This window comes from Theobroma cacao, chromosome 4 (genome assembly GCF_000208745.1).
Source record: "Theobroma cacao cultivar B97-61/B2 chromosome 4, Criollo_cocoa_genome_V2, whole genome shotgun sequence".
In the NCBI taxonomy this organism is placed as follows: Eukaryota; Viridiplantae; Streptophyta; class Magnoliopsida; order Malvales; family Malvaceae; genus Theobroma; species Theobroma cacao.
Genome location: NC_030853.1, coordinates 20,015,789 through 20,042,767, shown reverse-complemented (window position 1 = coordinate 20,042,767; position 26,979 = coordinate 20,015,789). Strand labels below are relative to the sequence as shown.

General features: G+C 33.1%; 1 protein-coding gene and 1 long non-coding RNA gene across 3 annotated transcripts; one reads left to right on the top strand and one right to left on the bottom strand.

The window, feature by feature from the left end:
* Positions 13,705-14,364, top strand: LOC108661735. Its single transcript, XR_001927512.1, has 3 exons — positions 13,705-13,739; positions 13,807-13,867; positions 14,207-14,364. It is a non-coding gene; the product is annotated as an uncharacterized LOC108661735 (long non-coding RNA).
* Positions 22,629-26,183, bottom strand: LOC18601907 (APO protein 4, mitochondrial). 2 transcript variants are annotated; one of them, XM_007032998.2, is made up of 3 exons: positions 26,016-26,183; positions 25,009-25,264; positions 22,629-23,655 (listed from the first exon to the last, which is right to left on the bottom strand). In XM_007032998.2, the coding sequence occupies exons 2-3, from the start codon at positions 25,221-25,223 to the stop codon at positions 22,932-22,934; spliced, it is 939 nt and encodes a 312-aa protein (XP_007033060.2). In that variant the 5' UTR covers positions 25,224-25,264; positions 26,016-26,183; the 3' UTR covers positions 22,629-22,931. The 2 variants fall into 2 exon arrangements, with proteins under 2 accessions (XP_007033060.2, XP_007033061.2); XM_007032999.2 differs by having other exon boundaries at positions 25,009-25,228.

The window sequence follows — 26,979 nt, the reverse complement described above, 5'->3', positions numbered from 1 at the left end:
TTATTATTGTAAATAATTTAGAGTTTATTTTTAAATGCTCTTTATGTATTTTATGAAATGAAAACGAGATTAAAATGGGATTTTTAATGTTTTACAAATAAATATGACAAATAAAGATATATTGGGTTGATTATGAAATTGAGTAATTGGAGGCTGTTAATTGTCTTGAAAATTATATATTTTCCTATGAATGGCTTATGAGATATGAGTATATGTGGCTATATTTTGTAAGTGTATTGGGAAATTTATGTAAGCTGTTTTTACTATACAGGCTGGATAAATAAATAAAAGCCACGTTATACTGTCGAAATTTTATTAAAATTGGTGGGTTAGTCACTGCAGTGACGGGTTTTCGTGAACTACCTATTAGAGGGCCACGATAAACCCGGTTATATAGTTACTCTGGTTATAGAGGCGAGGAGGGTAACTCCTGAGGTAGTATTAGAGCTCACTTCACGTGGAACCCCCATGTGAATGTGTAACTCGACCCACACCAAGGAACGGCTTGTTTTAAAAATAAAAATGTGTTTTATATGTAAATGTTATAACAACCTTGGCGGACTCAGTTAGATGCCTCGACCAAGGTCTCCGAGGATTAGTTTTGGCTTGAGCCTTATTTTTAATAAAAGACATAAGCCTTAACAACTGTTTTGGTAAATTACAAATATTAATGGTTTAAGAAATAAATTGAAAACATTATGAAATGGTTCGTAATTTGTTGTTTAAACTTGCCTCCATTTTACTCGTCTTTAGATATTTATGATAATGTCTGTTTACTCATTGGGATTGCAAAATCTCACCCACCTCCTTTCCAAATATTTCAGGTCTGTGGTAGCTTGTAGATACACTATTTTGTCGAGGATTCTAGTTGACATCCCTACCACACAGACAGTAGGTTTCTAGCACCAACACTGGGTGTATTTTGGGTCACTTGTCATTGTAACCATTATTGTATATTATAACTTAGTAAATTTTTGTATATATGAATTTATTTTACTTACACATTACAAAAGATTTCTTACACTTGTTTCTATAAATATTGTTTTATATAAAAATGCTATATTTTAATCAATATTTTGAATAGTCATATTTGTCTATAAATCCTTTAAAAAAAAAAATTTCTTTGGATTTATTTGAGTCGGAAACGACTGGTAATCGTTTTAAATGAAATGTTTAACAACGATTGCTCACAGGAAAGGAAAAAAACTGATATGTAAGCCTTGCGGGGTTTCGGTTGGCATTTCGGGTAATGAGTGTCAATCGGGACGTCGCGACAGTTGTCATAGGCCTGAGGGAGGTTCCGGGTCGTGACATACAAAATTTCACTTGGGCCTAACACATGTGTATACTCACACATAGAAGAAGAATATCCATTTTCTTAAGGCTTTGCCTGATCTTGTATGTGCGCGAGTACATTCTTTTTTTTTCTTCCTAGCAACAAGCCAGTAATAGATTTGCTTATTTAAAGTACTCACCTTTTTTTGTATCTTGCAATGTGGGATATTCAAACATTATGAAATACCACTATATGTCCAACATTAGGTGCCATAGTGGTGAATGAAAGGAACCTAAAGTCACACAAAAGTCGAGTTAAAGTCTTTACACATGACAAATGGTATTAGAGCCAAGAGTAAGAGTAATCATAGCCATGGTGGTGTTTGTGGTGGAGTCAAAAGGTAAAGGATGCAAAAGAATTACGACTAGAGCCCAAGGTTTAAGGAGCTATGCTTAAATAGGCCCAAAAAGGGCCAGACCAACGATGTCTAGGTAAAGGTGCCCAATGAAGCAATGTATACAATGGGTTGTGTGCATCAAGCAAGAACATGTCAATGCAAAAAAGCTTAATGAAACAACATACATAATGGACAGTGCATGTTGCATGGGAGCACCCAAGATGAAATTCACACAAAGTGAGCCGATTGGGTGAGGGAGCTTGAGGGAATGGCACGAAGACAACTAAAATGCCTTCTCAACAAAGAGGTTGACTTAAAAAGATGTAAGTCCGTAGCCTCAATTGGTATAAAGCAAGCTTGTGTAAGGCAAAAGAGCCCATTACAATAGCAACATATGTAGAGCAAGTGATTTGAGCAAAGAGAGTTTAAAGGAAAAGTACTTAGTGAAGCGACATGCATGATAGAACAGTGCATGTTGAGCAAGAGTACTCAAGATCAAAGTCACGCAGAATGAACACATCAGGCAAGGTAACTTAAGAAAGTGGCGTAGAGATCAACTAAATGCTTTCCCATTAGGTCAAGGTAAAAAGATACAAGTTTGCAGCCTTAATATGGCTCAATGAAGCAAAAGTACAAGGCTATGATGCCCAAGAAAGCAACATGTGACAAGACAACATGCCAAGCAAGAGCATGTAAGGTAACATTGCATGGAACTGCATTACACAAGGCTATGAGGGCCCGAGACAATGGCGTATGATGACATAACACATGAGTTAGTGAAATGCTAAAGTTATGTGTGCTACAAGATTGCATACGTTGGGTGAAGAAACTCACAAGAAGAGAGGTGTTAAAGTTGTGTGTATGACGAGACTACATATGCTGAGTGAGGAAGCGCCCGAGACATGAGAGAACGAGACAAGTTCATATTAGTATGAGCCTTGCAAGCCAATCTTTGATCGTATGGGAAACACATTTTGAGTTATTCATGTATGACATTTTATTAATTTATAATAATTATGAGGTAGTTCTTTATCTATAAGTTTGTGATTTAATTACTTTTTGTACTTATGTAGATAAAGCCCATAGAACTGTGTATGCCTTGTAAAGGAATTGTTTTGGAATACAATTACGAGATCCTTATACATTAAAGCATTGTTTCTAAAAGTTTCGCATTGTATTATTCAGACGATGCATTAATAATGCTCAAAGATCAGCACATGTAATGTTCCTTACTGGTGAAGTAAGCAACCGCTCTTATAGGTTGAAATATAGAGATTCTTAGAATTAGCATGTGAGTGCTTGCCATAGGAGAGTGAGTTCACTAAACATGCTCACCATGAGAAGTGCATTTGGTATTTCACTCAAATGTATATACAATACTTCTCATGTGTCAGTTATGTAACTACTCCTTAGACTTAAGACACTAGGTTGTCTTGTATGTGAAGTACTATGATTTTCTTTAATCCCTACGAGTGTCTAACCAAGGATCCCAAAACAAGATGTTTTTAGGTATAGCACAAAGCATATGAAGGTAAATGAGTGGTCAAAATAGGAATCATCTTCCCAAGCGATTCAATGGGAAATATCTAATTAGTTCTTGGTTGACATTAGCTTAATTAAATCATTGGCCAAGGTGTTTAGGAGATTATGAAATGAGGTTCAAAAGTCTCTATAAAGCTAATGATCTAACCACAAAAATAAATATGGAGGTCAATAAGAGTAGGCATAGCACTAAGCTCTTCTCATTTCAAGAATATATGATAAGGAAATGAATTACACTTATAAACTGTACATTGAAAGGTTATCAAAGATTCCTCTAACTTTCCTAACAATTGGGTGGCCATGATACATTACTCGATACCAATCTTGGTCTATAAAATTGAATTAGTTAATTTAGAATTGAATATGATTCATTTAAATTAATTACTTAATAAAATTATAATTTAATTCCATTGCCAACATAATTACACTCTCAATTAATTAATTATGCCATGCCCAAACCCTAATTTTGAACTTTTGTTTTGTCATATTTGATGTTATTATTATTTTATTTTGTTATAATTATTTTTATAATTATTGATTTTAAATATAAATAATAAAATTATATTTAAGTGTAAATAGTTTAATTTAATCATGTTAAACGTGTTATTAATAGTGTCTTGTCGTATATTGACATGTTTAACAAATGTTTTAATTGTGTCATGTCGTGTTACACAGTTATTAAACGTACATGTGTACGTATTTTAGATTTAAGACATGAATATTATTCATGTTGTGTTTTTGTTTAACCTTAATATGTTTTGTATCTAATCATGTCTAACACGTTTAAGACACGAAAACATGAATTGTCAAGTCTATCTTGGGGAGCCTCGATCGGGCTCTTTAAGGGAGTACCGATACTTCCTTCCCACTGATCGGTGCTCCCCTCCTTGGTGCTCCTTTTTCTTAGGGAGTTGGGGAGCACCAATCGGTGTTCCTTATTTTTTTTAAATATAATAATAATTTTATAAATTAATAAAGAAAGAAATGGAATTTTAGACTTTTCATAATCTCTGTTAATGGTGTTTGCACTATTGGGGTAGAGTATACATTTTGAAAACTAATGGAGCCGCTTGGAATTTCGATTAAAACTTTAAGGTGGAGGTATTTTACCCCAAATTAAACCTAGATATAAATATCACATTATAGCTATTCTTTTTTTAAGGCAACAAAAGAAAAAAAAAACTAATAGTTTTTCTCTTGAGTGCCGTCACTTTTGAGAGGGTTTCTTTTCAGAAAATTTCTCCATTTATTCTTTGTTAAAAATCAAAGATGAAAAAGATGACAAATCATTGTCCATTTGCTAGCACAAGCTCGTGGCATAAAGCTCTCTCCTTAATAAAAATCTGTTGCAATCGAGTGTGCAACATTGGAAGCCAAGCGTTTGAGTGGCTAAGATTCTTTCACACAAGAAAGTGTTCACTTTTTTTAGCACCAAATGGAATCCATTTGATTACGATATCATTTGAAAAGGTAAAAACCATTTTCTGATTTTCTATGGTATTTAACTTTCATTAAACTACCAAGGTGATCTAAAGGTAAGAGGCATAGTTTCATATTTTGTTATTCCGCTATGTTGATGCTCTAATCATGCCATTCCTAGCAGTGGAATCAGAGCCTCCCTTGGCTTTTTTTAATGTGAATTGATATCTCGTTATTGTTTAATTCCAATTCTGATTAGATGTGAGGCGTTTGGAAGAGATCAAGTAAGTTTTAAATTTTGATTATATTTTAACGTAGTTTATCACAAATTTGATTTTTTTATTTTTAATATTTATTTGTTTCAGCAACTAATCTTGTTTATCTCAATTTTATAGAACAATATGTGCATGAGATGCACAAAAGAGTTTGACAAGAAAAGGATTCGAATTCATGGAAAATATGATGCTTTTTGGTGACAGAATTTGATTTTGTCCAAATTTGCATATGGTTTGATTTTCAGTTTTTAATAGAGATCTAAAAGCCTTTAAAAATTCTATAAAAAAAATTTAAAGGTAATCTACATTGAAACTGTTTCAATATAATTGCTTACCAATTGTAAAAGGTGAAGGAAAAGCCATGAAATCATGGTTGAAACCATTACTACAAGCAGTAGTTTTTGGGCACGGTTTGGGCTGAGAAAGTCATCTTCAAATAGTCCTAAAATTATACAATTGTTGTATCTTTTTTAATATATTTTGAAGTTTGAATATGTTCAAAAGACGCATGAAAAGATTAGTAAAATTAAAGGATTTAATCCCTTGATTGATGCCACCATAATGCCACATATACAACCCAAAAATTACAGTTATGTACAAAATACATTGGCTACTATTTTTTTTGGTTTTGGTTAGATAAATCAAGTCTAAAAATTATGAAATTTTAATATTGAAAGTTTCCATACGTTACCTAATTGTGGTTAAAATTTGAGAATTAAATTCCCTAATTAGGTGCCACATCAAGCCACAAAATCGTGACTGGTACAATGTTGTTAGAATTTTGTAAAATCATGGTTTTTGACATTTTAATGTCCATATTTGTAGCCTAAATTGATGCAATTAAAAACACTAATTTACTAAACAACATTTTATGAAAAAGTTTCAGAAAGATAAATTTTGATATATTTCAATTAGGGAATTTGATTCTTTAAAATAACAATATCAGAATTCAATTAATCACATCCATAAATTTAGGAATTTGATTCGTACAAATATGGACAAAATAAATATCATGAATTAATTTCTTTCTTTCAAGAAGGGAAATTTGAATAGGACATTTAAATATAATTAAAGATAATGTTGTTTTAAATATTATATTTAAATTATCTAATGAAATTAGATAATTGAAGACACATAATCTTTAATTTAAAAGGATTAGTAAAAGTTACTTAATACATTTAAAGATTACGAATTAAAAATATTTTAATTCTAATCCTAATAAGATTAAGAATGGATAATGTTACTAATACTAATTGGTAAAGACTTTCCATATATGAAAAATTATTTTCATACATAAAATTGAAAATGAACTCAAAATTAGTTGCACAGTAATTTCAAATGCTTCATATGATTAATAATTAAAATAAGACATAGTTTTAATTTTATGTTCATATGGATGGATGGATGTGGATGATTATGGACTAGGCCCATTATGAATGTGGATGTATGATTAAATTTTATCATGGTATTTGTTTATTAAATAGAGTTTGCGCACCTTGTTTTTCTCTTGATGAACAGGGATTGTAAACTTTTCTTCTCCCCTAACACCCATCGGATGTACTACGAAGTTTCTTTACTAAAATATAATTAGTTACATATAAGTGCAAAATTAGAATTAGTCTAAGAGTTATTTTACAATTCAAATATTAAGACCTAAAGGCACTGTGAAGATACAAGAAGGAAGATTACAATATATTGTATGTTATCCCTTAGGTTTGAGCAAGCTAATTTTCTTTGATGGCTCTAAGAAATTAATATAGATAAAGTTCATAATCATCCAAAGTATGATGCATGCGATAAATTTATTTTATGCCATTTAATAAATTCTATGTGATGTAAAGTAGTATGCTTGAGATAGATTTATTTATGCAATTAATAAATGCAATGCATGCAAAGATGAGCCTTTAATAAAAACAAATAGAGAAATCCCTTGGGTAAATATTGAGTCGTATGCCACGCATGATTAAGTTGTGTTCCACCATATAGCAAGATAACCTTTCTGCTCTTTTAATCAGAGACTTGTTGAGCACACTCAAGGTCACACCTTTACACGAGTATGTTTGAGTTATTAATGGGTCTTACTCAACTAGTTTCATGAAATCCAAATGCTTGAAAACTTGATTATTATGAAAACTATAGGCAATGGCTAGATGGTACATATATGATATGTTTAGGCAATGTGTTGTCACCTAGTTGATTTAGGAGTTGTATAGAGATACAATTAGTAAGCTCAATACCTACCTAATCCACCTATCACGGTTTGTTGAGCACACTCAAAGTCATGATTAGAATGAATAAGTATCCTAGCTCATTAAGAAAATTTTTGTAAAGATCTCTCAAGGTGATATGGATGGTTATCATCTTGAATAAAATAATGGGAACAGTCAATTTAAGATTTACTATCTCATCTTAATTGATTATAAGACATGATAATTCATAAATGTTCTTTAAATATCCAGGTTATTAAAATGCGAATACACATCATTTTGCACAACATACTTGATGCCATCATGAAATCATGGCCAAAATGTTTATACTGGTATATCAAGTTGAGAAACGTTCTCAAATATCTATTAAAAATAAATGTCATTAAGGAAGATATCCTTACCTTTTTGACTAGGTCAAAGAATGAGAAACTTGTAGAAATTTCACCTTTGACCATGTGTATGGTTGAAGTAAATCTATCTACCATTGATCTGTCATCATGGGTAATAGATATTAGATGTGAGTCATACTTATGTAATGACATAAAGGTGTTGGAAACTAGTAAAAGATTAATGAAGGGAAAAGTCGTCCTAAGAGTAAGAAATTAAGCAAAGGTTGCTGTATCGACTGTAAAGACAGTTACCATATCTTTACCTTCTAAGTTGATCTTAGAATTGAAAGGCTGCTACTATGTTCCTTCCATATCTCGAAATATCATATATGTATCATTCTTGGCACTATATGATGATTTTGAATTTAGCATTAAGAGCAATTGTTGTTTTTTCTCGAAGGGAGAGGCTTTATGGTGCAAGGGCACATTCGAATGGTCTCTATATTCTTGATCTTAAAAGATCCATGCTTAAGATAGAGGTTAAGAAAGTAAAAAAAGATGATCCAAAACTATCCTACATTTGGCACTGTAAGCTTAGACACATTAATGAGACTCATTTGACCAAGTTACACAAACAAGGCTATATCAATCCATTTAATTTTGAATTTTATGGAATGTGTGAGCGTTGTCTCATTGGTAAGATGACCAAGTTGCCTTTCACCAAGAAAGGTGGATGAGATGGCGTGTTATTAGGACTTGTACATTCAAATGTATGTGGTCTCATCAATACTATTGGTAGATGAGGTTGCTTCTACTTCATCACCTTCACAAATGACCATTCTCGTTATGGTTATGTATATTTGATGAAATATAAATCTGAATCCTTTGACAAGTTCAAAGAATGCAAAATGGAGGTTAAGAAACAAATTAGGAAAAGTATTCTCACTATTAGATTTAACTAATGAGAAGAATATCTTAGCCAAGAGTTTTAGGATTATCTAAAAGATAATGGGATTCTCACATAATGGACTCTTCAAAAGACTCCACACACAATGGGGTGTTTGAAAGAAGGAATCGAACATTGTAAGACATGGTTCAATCCATGATGAGTTATGCAGATCTTTCCATATCTTTCTAAGGATATGCCCTAGAAACTACTGCTCACATACTAAACCAAGTTCTTACCAAATTAGTTGATAAGATACCATATGAGATATGGAGTAAGAAAAGGCCTAACTTGTTTTATACCAGGATTTAGGGATGTACTACTTATGTGAAGTGTACAATGTTTAATAAACTAGGAGCGAGATCAAATAAATGTAAATTTATGGGATATACTAAAGAAACACATGGATATTACTTCTATAATCCCACTAAGCAAAAAGTGTTTGTCTCAAGGTATGTTACTTTCCTTGAGAAAGAGTTCTTAATTGAAAAAGCTAGTGGGAGTAAAGTTGTACTTGAAGAAGTTCAAGACCCACAAATTGACATTCAGTTGGAACTTGAGCAAGGATTGTGACATTTGATGTACAACCATAATCTTAAGAGGCACAACCACTTAAAAGGTCTAGAAGGATGCATTAAGCTCTAGAAAGATATGGATTTCTCTTGAAAAGTGATGTATTGCCTATAAATGATGAGCCTACAACTTATGAAGAGGAGTTGTTAGACATCCATTATGAGAAATGGCTAGAAGCCATGAAATCTGAAATAGATGCCATGGATACCATTCAAGTATGGACTTTGGTGGATCCACCTGAAGGGATAAAACCCATTGGGTGCAAGTGGGTTTACAAAAAAAAAAACTGATGCAGATGGCAAGGTGTAAACCTTTAAAGCTAGACTGGTAGCAAAAGGTTACAAACAAAGATAAAAAATTAACTTTGAAGAAACCTTTTCACCAGTTACTATGCTTAAATCCATTACGATTTTGCTTGTAATTGCTACATATCATGATTGTGAGATATGTCAAATGGATGTAAAAATTACATTCCTTAATGTAAACTTGCGAGAGGAAGTGTACATGACACAACTTGAGGGTTTTACGTTTAATGCTAATGCCATTAAGGTGTGAAAGGTTCAAAAGTCCATTTATGCACTTAAGCAAGCTTTTCAAAGTTGCAACATTCATTTTGATAAAGCTATAAAAGGATTTGGCTTTATCGAGAATGAGGACGAACCATGTGTTTATAAGAAAGCTAATGGGAATGCCATAATTTTCCTAGTGCTCTATGTTGATGACATATTGCTTATAGGAAATGCTATATCATTATTTCAATCTATGAAGATTTGGTCGTCCAAACAATTCTCCATGAAGGATTTGGGAGAAGCAACCTACATTCTGGGCATAAAGATTTATAGGGATAAATCTAAAAGGTTGTTAAGTCTCTCCCAATCCACACATATAGACAAGGTGCTAAAAAGGTTTAGCATGATAGAGTCTAAGAGGGAACACTTGCCTATGTCATAAGGCATCAATCTCTTTAAGGACATGTGTCTAAAGAATCAAAAAGAGAGAGATCGCATATGCTTCAACAATATGATCTATCTTGTATATAATGCTTTGTGCTAGACTAGATGTATTTTATGCTTTAAGGGCCATGAGCAGGTACCAAGCTAATCCTGATAAAGTCACTCAATAGTTGTGAAAAACATCTTGAAATACTTACAAAGAACTAGGGATGTATTTCTAGTCGATAGAGGGGGCCAACTCTAAGTTAAGGTTATGTAGATGCAAACTTTCAAATTGACAAAACTGACAGCAAGTCGCAAAGTGAATATGTGCTCACACTCAATGGAGATGCAGTGAGTTGGAAGAGTTCCAAACAAGAGACAATTGCTAATTCTACAACCAAAGTCGAATACATATCTGCATCTAAGGCAACAAAAGAGGTAGTTTGGATTAAGAAGTTCATTATTGAACTAGATGTGGTTCCCAGCATTATTGATCCAATACCTTTGTATTGTGATACTAATGAAGCCATTGCATAATCAAAGGAATCAAGGTCTCATAAAAAATCCAAATATGTATTGTGGCATTACCATGTGATTAGGGAGATCACTGGAAAATGAGACATTTGCATAGAGTGTATACCAACTAAGGACAATATTATTGATCCTCTCACTAAAGCATTGTCCCAGCAAAAGCATAATCGTCACATTGAGAACATTGGCATTAAATACATAGGCGATTGACTTTAGTGCTAGTGGGAGATTATTAGTATAAGCTTTGGAAGCTAATCTCTGGTCATATGGGAATTACATTTTGAGTTATTCATGTATGACATTTTATTATTTTATAATAATTATAAGGTAGTTCTTTATCTATAAGTTTGTGATTTAATTACTTTTTGTACTTATGTAGATAAAGCCCATGAAACTATATATACCTTACAAAAGAAGTGTATTAGGAAACAATTACGAGATCTTTATGCATCTAAGCATTGTTCCTAAAAGTTATTGATCATTGTATTATTGAGACGGGGCATCAATAATGCTCAAAGATCGGCACATGCAATGTTTTTTACTTGTGAAGTAAGCAACCACTCTCATAGATTGAAGTATATAGATACTTGGAACTAGCATGTGGGTGCTTGCCATGGGAAAGTGAGTTCACTGAACATGACCCATCATGAGAAGTGCATTTGGTACCTTATTCAAGTGTTTATGCAATACTTATCATGTGTCAATTGTGTAACTACTCCCTAAACTTAAGACACCAAGTTATCTTGTTTGTAGAGTATTAGGCTTTGATTTCATCCCTACGGGTGCTTAACCAAGGATGCCAAAAAAGAATGTTTTTGGGTATAGTATGAAGCATATGAAGGCAATTGAGTGGTCAAAATAGAAATTATCACCCCAAGTGATTCAACAAAAAATATCGCATTAGTTTTTGGTTGACATTAGCTTAATCAAATCCTTGGCCAAGGTGATTAGAAGATTATGAAATGAGTTTCATAAATCTTTATAAAGCTAATGATCTAACTGCAAGAATAAATATAGAGGTCAACAAGAGTAAGCATTACACCAAGCTCTTATCATTTCCGAGATATATGATGTGGGAATGAATTAAACTAATAAACTGTACACTGAAATGTTGTGAAAGAATCCTTTAACTTTCCTAACAATTGGGTGGCCATGATATATTCCTAGATGCCAATCTTAGTCTATGGAATTGAATTAGCTAATTTAAAATTGAATATGATTCTTTTAAATTAATTAATTAATAAAATTATAATTCAATTCCATTGCCAACATGCTAGAAATCAAATGAGTCACACACAACGGTTGCAATGTGGATTAAATTGAGAGTGTGATGATTTAAGTTAGACTTAAATCAAATTCTAAGTTTTAACTACCAAGGATCTAATTAAAAGAGTTTAATTAGGCATTAGTTAAATATTATAATTGTTATAATATTAAGGACTTATTTTGCAAATCTTAATAAGTCTAATAACAAAATTAAATCTAGATATAAATATCATATTATAGCCACTCTTTTATGAGGTAACAAAAGAAAAAAATTAATAATTTTTCTCTTTAGTGCCGTCACTCTTAAGAGGTTTTTTTTTTTTTTTTCAGAAAACGTCTCCATTGATGCTTTGTTGGAAATCAAAGAAGAAAAGAGGATAAATCGTTGTCCACTTGCTAGCACAAGCTCATGGCATAACGTTCTTTCCTTCAAAAGAATCCGTTGCAATTATGTGTACAACATTGAAGGCCAAGAATTTGAGTGGTTGGGATGCTTTGACACAAGAAGCTGTTCACATTTTTTAGCACCAAAAGGAATCAATTTGATTACGATATCATTTGAAAAGGTAAAATATTTTTTTCTGATTTTCTATAGTGTTTAACTTTGCATTAAACTACCAAGGGGATCTAAAGGTAGAAGGCATGGTTTTAATTTTTGTTATTTTGCTGTGTTGATGCTCTAATCATGTTGCTCCTAGAAGTTCAACAATCCTCCAATAACGAGGGCATTGCTAGATTCAATAGGGGAGCATGTCAAGACTCGTGTGACCAATTTAGAGGAAAGGTGCCTTGAGAAAACCAAGAACAAGCCATCATGGCCACTGGCTGAGCAAGTGTAGGTTGAAGAGACCATTAAACTTACCAAAAGGGTCAAACAAGCCAACAACAACGTTGATTGTGCACTAATTGAGTCAAACTACCTGTTTATGTGCTAGCTAGTTGCATTAACATGCAAACAGCATACTTAACACTATTGGAATGATCTATTCACTATTTCAACGGTCTACTCAGTCTTCCAATAGGTAGGAATAGTCTTCCAATTGGTTATAGGTTTGAAAACATGATAAAAGCTTTTCCTAATCATTACAAAGGGCGAGGGCTTCATAATGATATTTCCTTAGCCAATAAAAGTTTAATACCCCGTACTTTGACATGGTGGCTAATAAAACTTATCGAATGCCAAATGAGATTAATTATAATGTTTAAAGGTGAGAAAAGGTGAAAAAAGTATTTTAAGATAAAATATTTCTCACGTGAGGGAATAATAATAAAATAATAATATTTTTATTAGAGAAGAATTTGTGAGATAAAAAGTGATTTGGAAGTGAATTGAGACATAATAAGGTATTTTGGATACCAAGGAGACAAGTGAAAAATTTTGGAATAAAATAATATTAAAATATTCATATTTTATTCAGTGTCGAAATCTTTCATGAAGAAGGAGTATACGGTTAATCTAAGTGGGGGAAAGGAAGAACGAGGAAATTTCGGAGAAAAATAAAGCTAGTGGGGCTCGCGAGTTATTAAATAAAACTAACACGAGAAAAAATATATTTTAAATATTATGGAGACGCCGCGTTGGAGTACAAGCTTTATATTGTATTTGTACATGTGTAAAAGAAGATAATAGAAGGAAATTGGAGTTAAAAGAGTATTGGGAGGACTAAATTAAAAAAAGAAGAAACTTGAAGGGTAAAACGATAATTTTATGTAAAGTTTGGTCAAAGCTTCCAAAAGAAGCTTTGACTCTCATTTTTATCAGCCATGACGGTCTTTATCTCCTCCAGCAAGATATTTTCTTCTTCTTCTTGAAGCTTCCAACGCCATTTTCAACTCAAGTTCATGAAAATCAAAATTTTTCATGTGATTTCCCTTGTTTCTTTTCATTTCCTTTCTTTTTTTACTTTTTTCTTCTCCAAACTTCTTAGGCACTAAACCTGCAGCTTTTAACCCCAATTTTCAGCACATCTAAACCCTAGGAGAAGAAGAAAGAAAAAGAAAGAAAAGAAAAAAAGCTTGGTTTTGTAATTCAAGCAAGCTAAGGTAAGGATGTTTTAAGCTCATGGTTGGTTAAATCTTCGAAAAAATAATGTGTGAATCATTTTGGCAGCTTGATGATTAATGTTTTGAAGGAATATTGGAGTGCAAGTACGGGTCAAGCAACCATAAAGGTAAAGACAAATGATGTTTTAAGTGTAGTTGAGGAATCTTGAGAAAATGGGTATTCTTGTGTAGTTGACATTTTAAGTGGCATATTGTGAGAAATTGTGGTTGTTGTGGAAAGGATGGTTGAACTTGATAAATATCCTTAACAAAGATTAATATATGTGTTAGAGTCATAAACAAGTTGTCGGTAATCATAATTTAAAGAATTACACAAGCAAGGGATAAAAGCAACTTTGGTAAAAATTGTGTTAAGATAAGTTAAGTTGAATAAGGATTCGTGATTGAATGAAAAAGGGAAGTATAAATGATGTACGCTAAAGATATTGAATTGGGATTGTTGCTAGGAAGTGCAACAGTAAAGGTAGCGTACTGTGGTGGTGTGCCGGGAGAAATAACGAGCTACCAGCAAGTAGGAATAGCTAGATACGCCTCCGAACAAATAGCGATGTAATATCCCGCTATCGTAAGGTGAGTGAACTTGCATTGAAAATATTTTGGGAAATGTATTGGTATTTGGACGAAGCATGTGAATGATTTTTATTTGATTTTTCCTTAAAGATTATGCATGGGAACAAGTCGTTATTAAAATGTTTTATGTTGTGAGAGTGCAATATGATGAATCTTTATGCCTTATATGATGTTGATATAAATATATATGTTGAGTATTGATAGTTAATATAGTGTAATAAATATAACCGTGCATGTGCGCAATGTGGGGAATGCACATGCCGGTGATGATGGGGTACGAAAGTGTGGATAATGATGTTGAAGTGTGCGAGTAGGGAGTGCACACGATGATGTTGAAGTGTGCGAGTAGGGAGTGCACACGATGATATAGAAATGTGCGAGTAAGGAGTGCACATGATGATATATAGTGTGCGCGATGTGGGGGTGCACACGATGACTCTAGCTATGTGTGCGATGTGGGGGTTGCACATGAGCTGGTGAGGCGGTGGTGTTATTCGTGTTATATATATTTATATATACATATGCAATAGAAAGTTTATGAGTATAATGTGTGGTTTGTAATGTATGTTGCATCCTACATGTTGAACTTTGAAAAATTGCTAAGTGTTTCCGAATTGTTGTTCATTACAGCAAAAAAGGTTTTTCGTTGCAACAAGAATTCTTTTGACTTAATTGCTCTGCTTCTCGCTGTAGCGAGATTGCATTCTCGTTACGACGAGAAATTCTCGGGTGCTGGGGGCTTGCAACATCCCTGGAGTTCGCTGCAGCTAGAATGAATCTCGCTGCAACGAGAAACTCTCGGGTTTGGTTCAGAAACCTATGCTCTGAATTTTGTTGCAGCAAGAATGCCTTTTCACTGCAGCGAGAATCCTTCGGTCATGTTTACCTTGTTTATATCCTGCTGTGGTTTTCACTCATTTATCTTCATGGTTGATCTTAGGTTTTTCAACACTAAAAGATGACTAATAAAAGTTTTGAAATAAGGGGTTTTAACAAGAAATTAAGTTAAATTGCATGGTTTTAGCAAAAGTGCATCATGACTTTAAAACTTTTCGTATCATATGTTTGTTCCCTTCTTATGTTCACTCACTAGGTTTATACTCACGTTTTTAAACTTCATGCTTTCAGATTCGAAGGTAATTGGGACCTAGATTGAGTGTCCACGTATGCTCATCTTCTTGGTAGGTACTATGGCATCTCAGTAGCGGTACCTTCACTTAAAGTCACTCCGTCGACTATTGAGAGTATTTTGTCTGTGTACACGTATATGTAATGTAAACTACTATGAGTCCTGTTATAAATTATGTATATGTTGGATTGATGATGATGCCTTTATGAGATGGCAATAAATTACAGTACTTTGAGATAATACAAATATGAATATTCGGTTGCTATAAAATATTACTGAAACATTCATCGTTGAGAATTACAACACATGGTTTTAAAGATGATGGATGGAATGAGGAATAGGATCTTATAAAGAGACTTGCTTGGGCCTAGTGGGCTATGCCCATTGAGCCCATGCATCGGTCATGGCTTGAGATTTGGGTTGTGACAAAAAAAGATACCCCACCTTAACAAAGGTAGTGGGGTGGTGTAAGCTTGTGGGATGAAAGGGTTCATCCCTACCCTTATCAGTGGTAAAGGTTTTTAGGGGTTTCTCTTGTGGAGATGTTTTGTATTTGTGAATAAAATTCCCTTTTTCCTTATTGTCCTTTCTTATTTACTTTCTGTTGCATATTCTTAGTTCATTCTTTCCATAAAGAGGAACGAAGGTTTCTAGACTAACTTAGGTGCCCTAATGGCATATGAAAGATTGAAAAATAATTGAGTCATTCGCCTAAGAACACTCTTCCTTACATACCAACCAACTTATGGTCCAAGAAAAAATGGCTTTCACCAATGCATCCTATACACCAACACATTCTTTAAATTTTTTTAAGGAGTTTAAAAAATGGGTTTGGTTTACATTTTGAAGCTTAATTGGTGCTTGAGTTTGAATTTTATTTATTTATTATTATTGAAAGAATGATAGTTAGGATATACAATTTGATTGATGAAATGATGTAATATATGCATTTTATGTTATATATGTATGCATTTTATGTTATGTATAGGCGTATATATGAATGCATGTTGTTGACTAAGCTTATGTTCACTACAACATTTTTCACCTAAGGTTGTAAAAAAATTACAGCTAGAGGTGAAAAATATGCAGCCTTAAGTTAAGGCTACACTTAGAAAAAGTGTAACCTTAGTTAATGTACGAAAAAGTATGATTGCACTTGTTTATGGGATTCAACAACAAAATTAAAGGGCAACTTTCTACTATATGACTACAATCTTAAATCATATGGTAGTATATAAAATGTGCAGCTAAAAGTATAAGGTAGAGACACCTATAACCTTATAATATGGAACAAGTTTTATGATAAAAACACATGATGACAAATCATAAAATGCCTCTAAAATCAAATTGCAGCAATTAATGCCTCAAAAATCAAATGCCTCAAAAACCATTTTCAACTTGGAACATGGACCCCTAAGGTCTTTATAATGTGTACAATATGGGGTTTCATTAAGTATAGTCAACTAATTTTAGCAATCTCTCTCTCTTTCTCTCTTATTCTCTCTAATTCCTCTTTGTGCATATTTGTTTGTCCATTCTCCAACCTAATAAAACCATCTGACATTGCAATTCCCAACCTTCTTTACTTGCAAAGATTAATTTGCAAGAAAATATTAATTTGTAAGTAGTGCATAATGCAATATGAGACAAAGCATACTCACTGACTAACTAACAAATATTTATTTATCCTCTTTGATTTGACTTGATTTGAAACAAAGCAAAAAAGGAAAAAAAAAAGAACATAGAAAATTGGTAACGCTATAAAAAGATTCATTAATTGTCCTCTTTCATATCTAACTCTCTTTTAGCATGGTACTACACGAGTTTCAAATGATGCATAGTTTAACATTGGAGATTGGAAAGCACATTCTTGATAAGATGGATTAGAATGACAATATTTTGACTAGGACTGTAAACTGCAATTTATTGACAAAATTGTTTCTGAAGAAAGTTGACCAAGCAAACTAAGTAATAAGCACATTGCTGTAGCATTTAAGTATACACGAATTCTTCCTAGAATTACTTTCCACATGGAAGGGAAAAGATTAACATGCCGGCAAGAATCAAATCAATGAACAATCAAGTCTTACAAAAGAAATCTTAAATCATGTAATAATAATTAAAAAACATAACAGAGATTTGAGAACCGGGTGCCTTAGTCTTGTACTAAAAGGGGTAACATTTGAACAAAGGAAGTAGAAAAGAAAAGAAAGAGGTTTTGGAATTAAGAGAAGGTGGAGGAGAGACAGATGAGAAGAAAAAATTGTTTTATTCATTAATTTTCAAAAAATTAATTTTCATATGGTCAAAATATTAATCTACCAAAGGCTACATTCCCAAATGATAGGTATTAGGAAGATGAATGCTCCAATTTACTAGTATTACATTACCTTATGATCGTGCTCAGACTATTGGAACGTTAGGTTTTTGCTCCAATTAGCATATTTAATTTTCAAAAAATGTTTGATAACCTGGAAGAAAAATTCAAAAGATTAAAAAAAGGGGTGAGTAAAGAAAAAGAAAATGAAAGAAAGATATATTTGTGTTTAGTATGAAAAGTGAAAAATAGAAAGAAAAAATAATTGATATTCTTTTACTTTAGAGAGAAATAGAGATTGTAAGATGTAAGGGTGTTAATTTTTAATTAAAATAAAGAAATATAAAAGGTATTAAATTTTTATGAGCTGCAAAATAAAAAATGCATTTAAATGTTAAAGCCCAAATACTATGACAAATTCTTTGGATGCAAAAATAAAAGTGCAGCTAAAATTGTGTGTTCAAACCCATTTATGTTGTAGTGGTTCTTCTTTAAAAGGTAAAGATTTAAATGCTAAAGATATAATTGGCAACCAAGGGTAAAACAATAATGGAAAGAACATTTGATGAGTCATGCCATAATTAAAAGGAACGTTTTGGAGACTTTTATAATTGTTACTTGAATAAATTTCTCAAAATTGTTTTAGGGTTTTTAGAGATTACAAGCTAGCGTTGCTGGTTTATATATAACTACTCTTCAATTCCTCAAGAAAAAAACAAACAGAACCAAAATGTTGTAAGATAATTCTTATTGCTGGTAATCATCTTTACTCTTTTTCATTTTCTTAACTCAAATCATGGCTGCATTCTCTTAACTTATGGGTTTTTTTTTTTTTTTTTTTCATGGATATCGAATTCAATTATAATTGCTTTGGTGTTGAAAGAGGTATGTATTCTTTTTCTTTCTTTGAATGTTACGGTTTAGCTTTGGTACTTCTCTCAAGATTTGTTTGATATAAAAATACTTTAATCCAATCTTCATGAATTTACCATGCTTAATCCTGCTTAATAACACCATATCCATTCGTCCTAATAAACTTGTTACATTTTAATTTTTTGACTTTGGTGAAAACTCTTAAACTTTTACCTCTTTTATTTTATATTTATCAATGATGAAAATATTAAAAGAATGTTTTCCAAAAATTTTTAATCAAAATTAAAAGAAAATTCATCAAAATGTGAAAATTTAAATGCGATAAAGGGAGTCTTTTATCAGCAAAAAAAACTTGGTAATCTTGATGTTTTATGATACGAGCTTTTGTTCGTTATTTTGGCTATTCAAATGTGCATAAATAGTTATGATTTTGCATTGAATTAGATTTGTTGGAATTTAATCAATAATACTACTGGGATGCTTCTTTAAATTTTATAGAAACCATTCAATGAAGAACGTAGAAAGACCTATTTTTGAGTGGTTGGAAAATGTTGATGATGTGAATGTAAATTATGTAAATCCAGTAGATAATTACATATATCACATAGCTTTCGTTGAAAAACCGAAGAAGGAAAAAAACAAAAAACCTCCACGGCAGTCTAATTGAATGACACTTGGGCTATCAATTGGAACAATAGTGAAACACGATGAAGTGTTGATTAGGTAACATTTTACTACGGGGTGTCTGCTTCTTTGAGTTATCTAATGAGGGGTTTAGGAGGATGGTTTTTGAGATTGGTAATGGTGGGATATAGTTTCAGAGTACTTAATGTCTACGATGGATCTTGGATCAGTTTTGTTGTTGCTGTTTTTTTTAATAGGTTTGTTCGCTATTTTCTCTATTACAATATAAGTTTTTTTTTTACAAAAAATATTTTTATTATGAAGCAAAAATTCACAAATGTACAATAAATTAAAACAAAAACACATATACCAATGGAGAGAAAGAAAACCGTTATGCCATTTGAAATCTCTAGTGTTGAGTAGCTGAAGATTCCCTACGACATTACAAAGTCGTTTTGGACAAAAATAAACATTACACTTACCAAAGAAGTATTCAAACAGTTACGTGGATCATTCCAGCATGGCTATACCTATTCCCGCATCATACTATGTGTTGCTGTCTAATCCGATCAATAAACACTTACCCTTTATCATCGCGAAAACCACCTAAGTAAATATACAACGACCCATTGACATCACAAAGGCCATACAACAATCCAAAAAAAACAACGCTTACCAGAAAGAACATCCTTTCTCAGAATATTAACAAGCACATCCCTTACTAATCTAGGTAACAACCCAATTTGCCACCATATTAGTTGATCTAGGAACAAAATTTATTTCAACTTTATCAAATTTAGCAAAATACTTCCTATGGGTTGAGGTAAATTCGCCAATCATTGCATCTCTATTCTTTTCTCAAATTTTGAAGACATTTCGTCAATCTGTGTATTTTTTTAAAAAAAAATTTTGAAAACAAATGTCTGAATCTGAATATAAGTTTTTGCTAATTCAATTTTTGTAGATATATTAATAATTTTTTTATTTTAAATATTTTAAAGATAAAGAAAGTTCATATATATATTTTGAGTCAAATACTTGAGATCTTTGTCATAATTGTCCGTGAAACAAATAATCTTAGAAAACGAGAAAATATTGTATAATATAAAATTGTATAAAATACAAATAAATTTAAATTATATATTGAGAAATTTAAATTATGTATATTAACTATATAAATAAAGTATATATACATAATTTAACTCTAACTAACCTATAACAATATTATAGTCCCATTGGATAATAATATTGTATAATAACTCTTAACTAAATAATTTATATAATTATCTTAACAAATCTATAAATCAAAATGTATTATATACTCCTTCATGAAAAAGTGTTATACAATATTTGTTTTTGACGGTTAGCATTTACATATCGAATAGAACCAAAGAATCCCAAGATTTGTTTTCCTAGAAGAAGAAATATGTTTTTCATATCATAAGCATGCTAAAAACTAACTAAACGAAAATGCAGCTAACGTGAGCTTAGAACTTGCATGGGAGAAATAAGTTTTCCATATCATAAGCATGTTAAAAACTAACTAAGCGAGAATGCAGCTAACGTGAACAGCTCTCAATTAACTCATATTTATTGGGACCTTTTTTTTCTTTCTCCACTATTTCTGTAATTAAATGAGACAGACAGGGACTGCAAAGACACCGTTGTGTTTACTCTTTTACAATGAAGGTGGTGGTGGAGATATTGACAGGAAACCTTTTCTACATTCAAGTCGGCAATGATGCCACGGTTGGTGATCTCAAGAAAGAGATTGAAGCCCAGGAAAATTTGCCACGCCAACGTATGATCTTGGTTGTCGACAAAAATCAAAGTCACCCAAGGATAAATGATGAAGATGCAGCCTCTCTAGTTGATTGTGGAGTGCAAGATGGATCTCACATCTATCTCTTCTTCAACCACCTTGAGGACGAGTCACCTTATCATCATGTTTTTACCTTGCCCGAACCTTTCTGGGACTAGCTCCTTTGCAAAAAGAAATATATCGCTATGCGAGTTTGATCATTTTGTGTTTTCATGTGTTTGACATTAACATAGTTTTTGTTGTATGAATGAGAAGATATTTCATGCAGGTTGATGTGTAATGGAATTTTCTCTTGATAAATTTAATTGTAATATTGACCTTGATTAGTGATTAGTTTGGATAAGGCAACATCAATAGAAAACTTAAGACCTGTCCCTAATTAGATGTCTTACCAACTATTATTCCATTTCACGACAAACCAAATATGCCATAAGAGGAGAAGCTTCTTTCTCCTAGACTAGTTGATGGCATTTCATTTATTCTTTTAAGCCTTGTGGTAGAATTGCACCATGTTGATCAGAGGGAGTATGGCATGGAGAAAAAAAGAGAGGAAATTTTACCATATACATATATCTCAACTATGGGAGAACCCTTTTTGACTCTAGCAAATAAAGTAAGCGATGTGACATGCGAGTAGTACCTTATCTTGTCGAAACCCAAATATAGGAACGGTATGCTTGCCAACCCTCTGTAATCTTTAGCTTGCTTAGTAATGTAGATCAAATAGGCTAATTTATGACTACATTGACATGGCTAATGGTTTAAATTTGCAAACCCTACAGAGTATTGAGTTTTCCTCAAGTTATATATAGGTTATGAGATAAAGATTATCGAAACAATTGGTTAAATTAGTTCTTTAATTAATAATATTAAAGATTTGGAAAAATCATGTCTTGCATGCAGATTAACATTCCAACTTTATAATTTTCTTAATATAAAAGTGAATGATTAGTTTTAAATATTAATTGGGAATGTCAAAAGAATGAGCAAAAATTCAGAAAAGTAATATGTTGGAAAGAATAATGATAAGATAGCCTGAAACTAAAAGCAAAGACATTCAATTTAGAGTATAAAAATGAACCGTTACAGACGCAAATGGTTTAAACTAATTATGGAAGAAGTTTATTAGAATTGGTGTCCACCCTCTTCTCCTAAACTTCAAGTTCTAATGTAGGTTCAGGTTTTTGATAGGTGTAATTGCCTGTTGCCGAATGCCATTAATTGAGGAAGAGAGAAAGCTATTATTAAGAGTAATCTTATAGCAGGTCAACACATGGAGCTCACAAGCCCACCCCACCCCACCTACCCAACCCATCCCTCCACTTAACTAAAGAAATAAGAACAAAGAAAACGAAACATAAAATCAGTTAAGCTATAAATTAAAGCTGATTGCAAATGCCTAAAACAGCTGACAATCAAAGCATCATAAGGCGAAGAGGTACCCTAGCATTATCAATCTAAACATGCAAGTGGACATGCAAGCTCATCTATAAACTGTATGTGTGACAGGAAAAGAGAGCTCGAGGCTGAAAAAAAAAACAAAAAGAACCCAGAATGGTATATCAATTATTAATACACACAGATACACATACCATTGATTTCATGTTTATATTAACGTAACTATGTTCGACTCATTGTGATTATCAACAAAATTTTGTTAATGCAAGAAAATATAAAGGACCAAATGAAGATATGAATGAAAAATTCTAGCCATGTGAGATGAGAATCTTGCCCACTTAGATGGTCTACAAGAGCTCTGGACCTAAAGGTGCCTTCAATGATGTATCTTGAAACCAACTTCACTTGAGGTTTAGCTTGCAAGATGGAAGGTTAAACTCAAAGAGGTGCAGGTAAACCGCTCACTTTCATCATACATGAATACTTAGTTGGAACAATAGCACCTGCCCGTGAGCACAGGTCCACCACAGCTGGTGCATGCCCATAGTAATCCCGACCTTCATCCAAAAGCACTAATGGATCTTGAGGCCTTCGCCGCCACACAATCTTTGGTGGGACCAAGTCATCAACCCCTGCCTTCTTCCAAAAATGGGCTCCACGCCAACTTTCATATCTAAACACTCCACAAAGACGAGCCCTATGGCCAGATGGCCCCACATGAACTTCAGAACAATATTTACAAACCTTTGCCGGATAGACCAATAGAAGCTTCATAACGCCAGATCTAAGTGTCTCCCATGCCCTCAAGGTGCCATTTGCTATCACAGTCAAATCATCATGTGACAAAGACTCAATCCCTCTGACACCACCATAAAATTCATCTGCAACTAATGAACCCGAGTTCAAATTTTCATCATTTAGATCAGCCCCTGCTTGCCAGCATAGCTCCACAACTGCAGGAACACGTTCAAAATCAAATCTTTGCTGGTGTTTGATAACACCTTGGAACATGTTGTGCAGATGAAATGCTTCTACAGGGACAAGTATATCATTCAAACCCCCGTTAACCCATTCATGAACGCGATTCTTTCCAATGCGCTTGTATCCACAGCAAGTTTTGATTAAATGGCCTTTCTCACCAATATATACTTCTGGACAGAACCTGCAAAGATTTATATGAATCAAATTGCAACTTGGTTTTTGGGTAATATTTTGCTGAATAGAGGCTGGACTAATGCAGTAAAACTAGAGAAATTTCTTTATGGAAACAAAGGTTTCCCCTCCATTCTCATCAATCATGAAAGGTACTAGACTTCTTCCAAATGCAAACATAAATATGAATCTGAAATTTCAACCCAAATGAGAGACAGAGAGAGAGAGGTATTTGCCTTGTTAACTGCAAACTAAAGTTGCTTACTTTTTGTTCTAAATGAGCATTCTATTATCCTTAAAATGCAAGTGGTAGCATTGTGGAGACAAATCTATTGACCAACAAGCAACAATATATGACAGTAGCATTGCAGTTTTCCCTTGTTGTCTGCTTATGAAGTCACAGAGGCGACAGAAAAGAGAAGTGACTGCTCTTTGCAGCAGGAGATGCAGAACATTTATTATTATAGAATAGAAATCAAAGGAACTGGAATATCTGTCAACAGTTTGATTCATACTCATGCATGTTACAAGTGCAATTAAGTTCGGGAAGAGTCAGTTATCCCCATATTCCCATGAAACCATTACTCCATGTTTAATTAATCAGCAATTACTGAACTTGTATCTATAATGGATTCATTGACTAAAATAAACAAATTTTATCCTGGGACTCACAACTAAAATTTTGCATCCAGCCCAAATTCTAGGACAATTTATTGCTGTAAGAGTTGCTTTGAACATTAAAAAAAAAAAACTCTACCTATTTGTGCAAAATACTTCCTGCAATCAGTTGGAGATAATATACATAAAGTGCAAGCAAAACAGGAAAGCCTAACATTAGGGGCAGTTAAATCAGTCAGATTCTGCTGTCTTGACAGTATTGTACCTTAAAATGGTGGTGGCATTTTACAAGGTCCATGGCGGAGTACAGGCTGTTCTTCCATTACCTTACGGCAAACGTGGCATGATTTCACTCTCAGCAAATCATGGGGCACTAAGGTCTCTGTGATTGCACCCTCAGAGGAAGGCACTACACTGGCAAGCGGAATGCCAAAATCCATCTTGAGACAATGCTGGCATTTAAACACTAATCTACTGAAAAACTCGTCTGAGTCAATTGAAAGTTTTATATATTATAGCTTGGCTCTTTCCAGAGACATATTGGGGTTGTATTTCTAGAACATGATATCTGAGTTCATCAGTGACTAGTGAAATTTCCAAACAAGTTATCACTTGACAACCTAACTAGAAGTCTTTGATGCAGATATTATAACAGTTAAGTCTAGCACAAATGAACATATATGCAAAGATGATGCAAACTTGGATTAAGGTTTATTTGAATATAGAAATTGAGGGAGGGACTTACTTGCAGGCAAGGACAGGGAACAATTTGAGAAGGATGGAGACTCCTTGGAAGAGGAGTGCTCTAGCCATGAGGACCTCTTGGGCCACTGGAATCATTCCGGGCACTGGATAGTCCTTAGCTCGATTCTCGATTCTCTTGAGTATCATCGGCCTCAGCTTCTTCAAGTCGACCTTCGAGCTGTATGATCTCCAGTAACCCCTTAATGCCATTGACATAGATCCTGCTAAAAGGCATTGAATCAAACACCTTGCGAACACTACAAATAACAAATAGAAGCATCTTCAGATTGAATAAACTGACAACAGTTAGATCTAAGAAACATAATCCAACACAATCAGATAAAGTTGAAACAAAAATTGGAACTTTCAAACTGAAATAAAATAAACAAACATAAAGCAAACTGAATTAGTTAGAGAATCCGGCACAGTATCCCCTTAAAATTCAAGTTTCCAGAATAAGGACCATGACCATGAGTCCATGACAAGCAAACTACGGCTCTGCCTGATTGCCGCTTTTGCTATATGAAACATTTCCAAAGCCTCAAAACAAATCAATATTTAACCAAAACACTTGCCAATTTCATCAACTTTTAGTTACAAGCATTTGCGTTTAAACCCGAATCCACGCTGACGAAAAGAATAAAAGAAAAATATTTATAGTAGCAATTCAATGTCAGCCAAAATACCAATTCAACTAATGCAACAAGCAGCAATTCATTCAAATTGAGCGAGCAACCCACATCAAATCTAATATATATAATACATAAACCAAAGCATAAAAAATCAGCGCAAAACATTAAATTTTCTCACATATTTTTATCAAAAACAAATAGTTTTGACAAAAAACAAAACCATGACATTAAAAAACAAATAAATCTCAAATTATCAACAATAAGATAAAGTAAAATAAAGCACAATTCTACTTGTTGGAAAGGAAAACAAGTAACTTTAGTTCCAAATTATAATAGTGAAATTCAATACTAAAACGCAAGATCACAAATTTTATACCTAGCGCACAACTGGGTTATTGGGGTTTCTTGCGTCTTTGGGTCTAGAGTTTTATGGGTGTCGGGTTCTCAAGTTCCTATGTCTGGTTTCGTCAGCCCTTCTTGTCGTCCAGAAACGAAAGGAAAGAAAACGGCAACCACCGCCGCCACATTCTGGGAAATTAAGGAAAAAAAAAAATATATATATATATATATATATATATTTTTTTTTTTTTTTTTTTTTTATAATTGGGACAGGGGGGATTCGAACCCTGCTCTTAAAGCAGAGGGATTATGCACCAACTACTGAGCTAAATGCTTGGGTGCATACACTTTTGACACAGAGAATGCATTAAAATTTAAAGTTTAAACCAAATCAATTACCTGAGAATTCTGAACAAGAACATCAATGGCAGCTAAATATGGGGCTACTGTCAGAGTTTTGTTCACAAAGTGAACACGACCTTGAATTTTCTTTTGCATTACATAATCCCGTAATTCTGTTTCAAATTTGGTCTGAGCATTCATGTCACTTCCCACAATTACTGCATGCAATGGTGGCACCTGCATTTTCTTTTCCTTGATCAGTTGCAAGGCCTCATAGAAGGAACGTAGAAAGAGATCCTGCCCTTTTCCTCGTGAAACACCTGCAGTTAAATAGTTGTTCAGTACTATTAGTGATGAATAGCAGAAAACCATATGCTCTTTAGTTTTAGTGTTTTACCCTTCTTTCTACCTTCTTTCATTTGCCTTATAAAACTATAAAATTGAAGAAAAGATAGGGCAAAGTGGATGGGTGTTCAATGAAAAATAATATAATGATTGAGGGGAGAAAGGAAAAATTTTGCAGAAAGTGATATAAAGAACCAAACTACAGTTCTTACCATCACCTTCAGTTGGACAGAACTCAAAATGCAAGAGTGTGAATCCATAACAATTGAATAAGCTACATGATTTTCTTTTCTTTTCTTTTCCTTTTTTTTTTT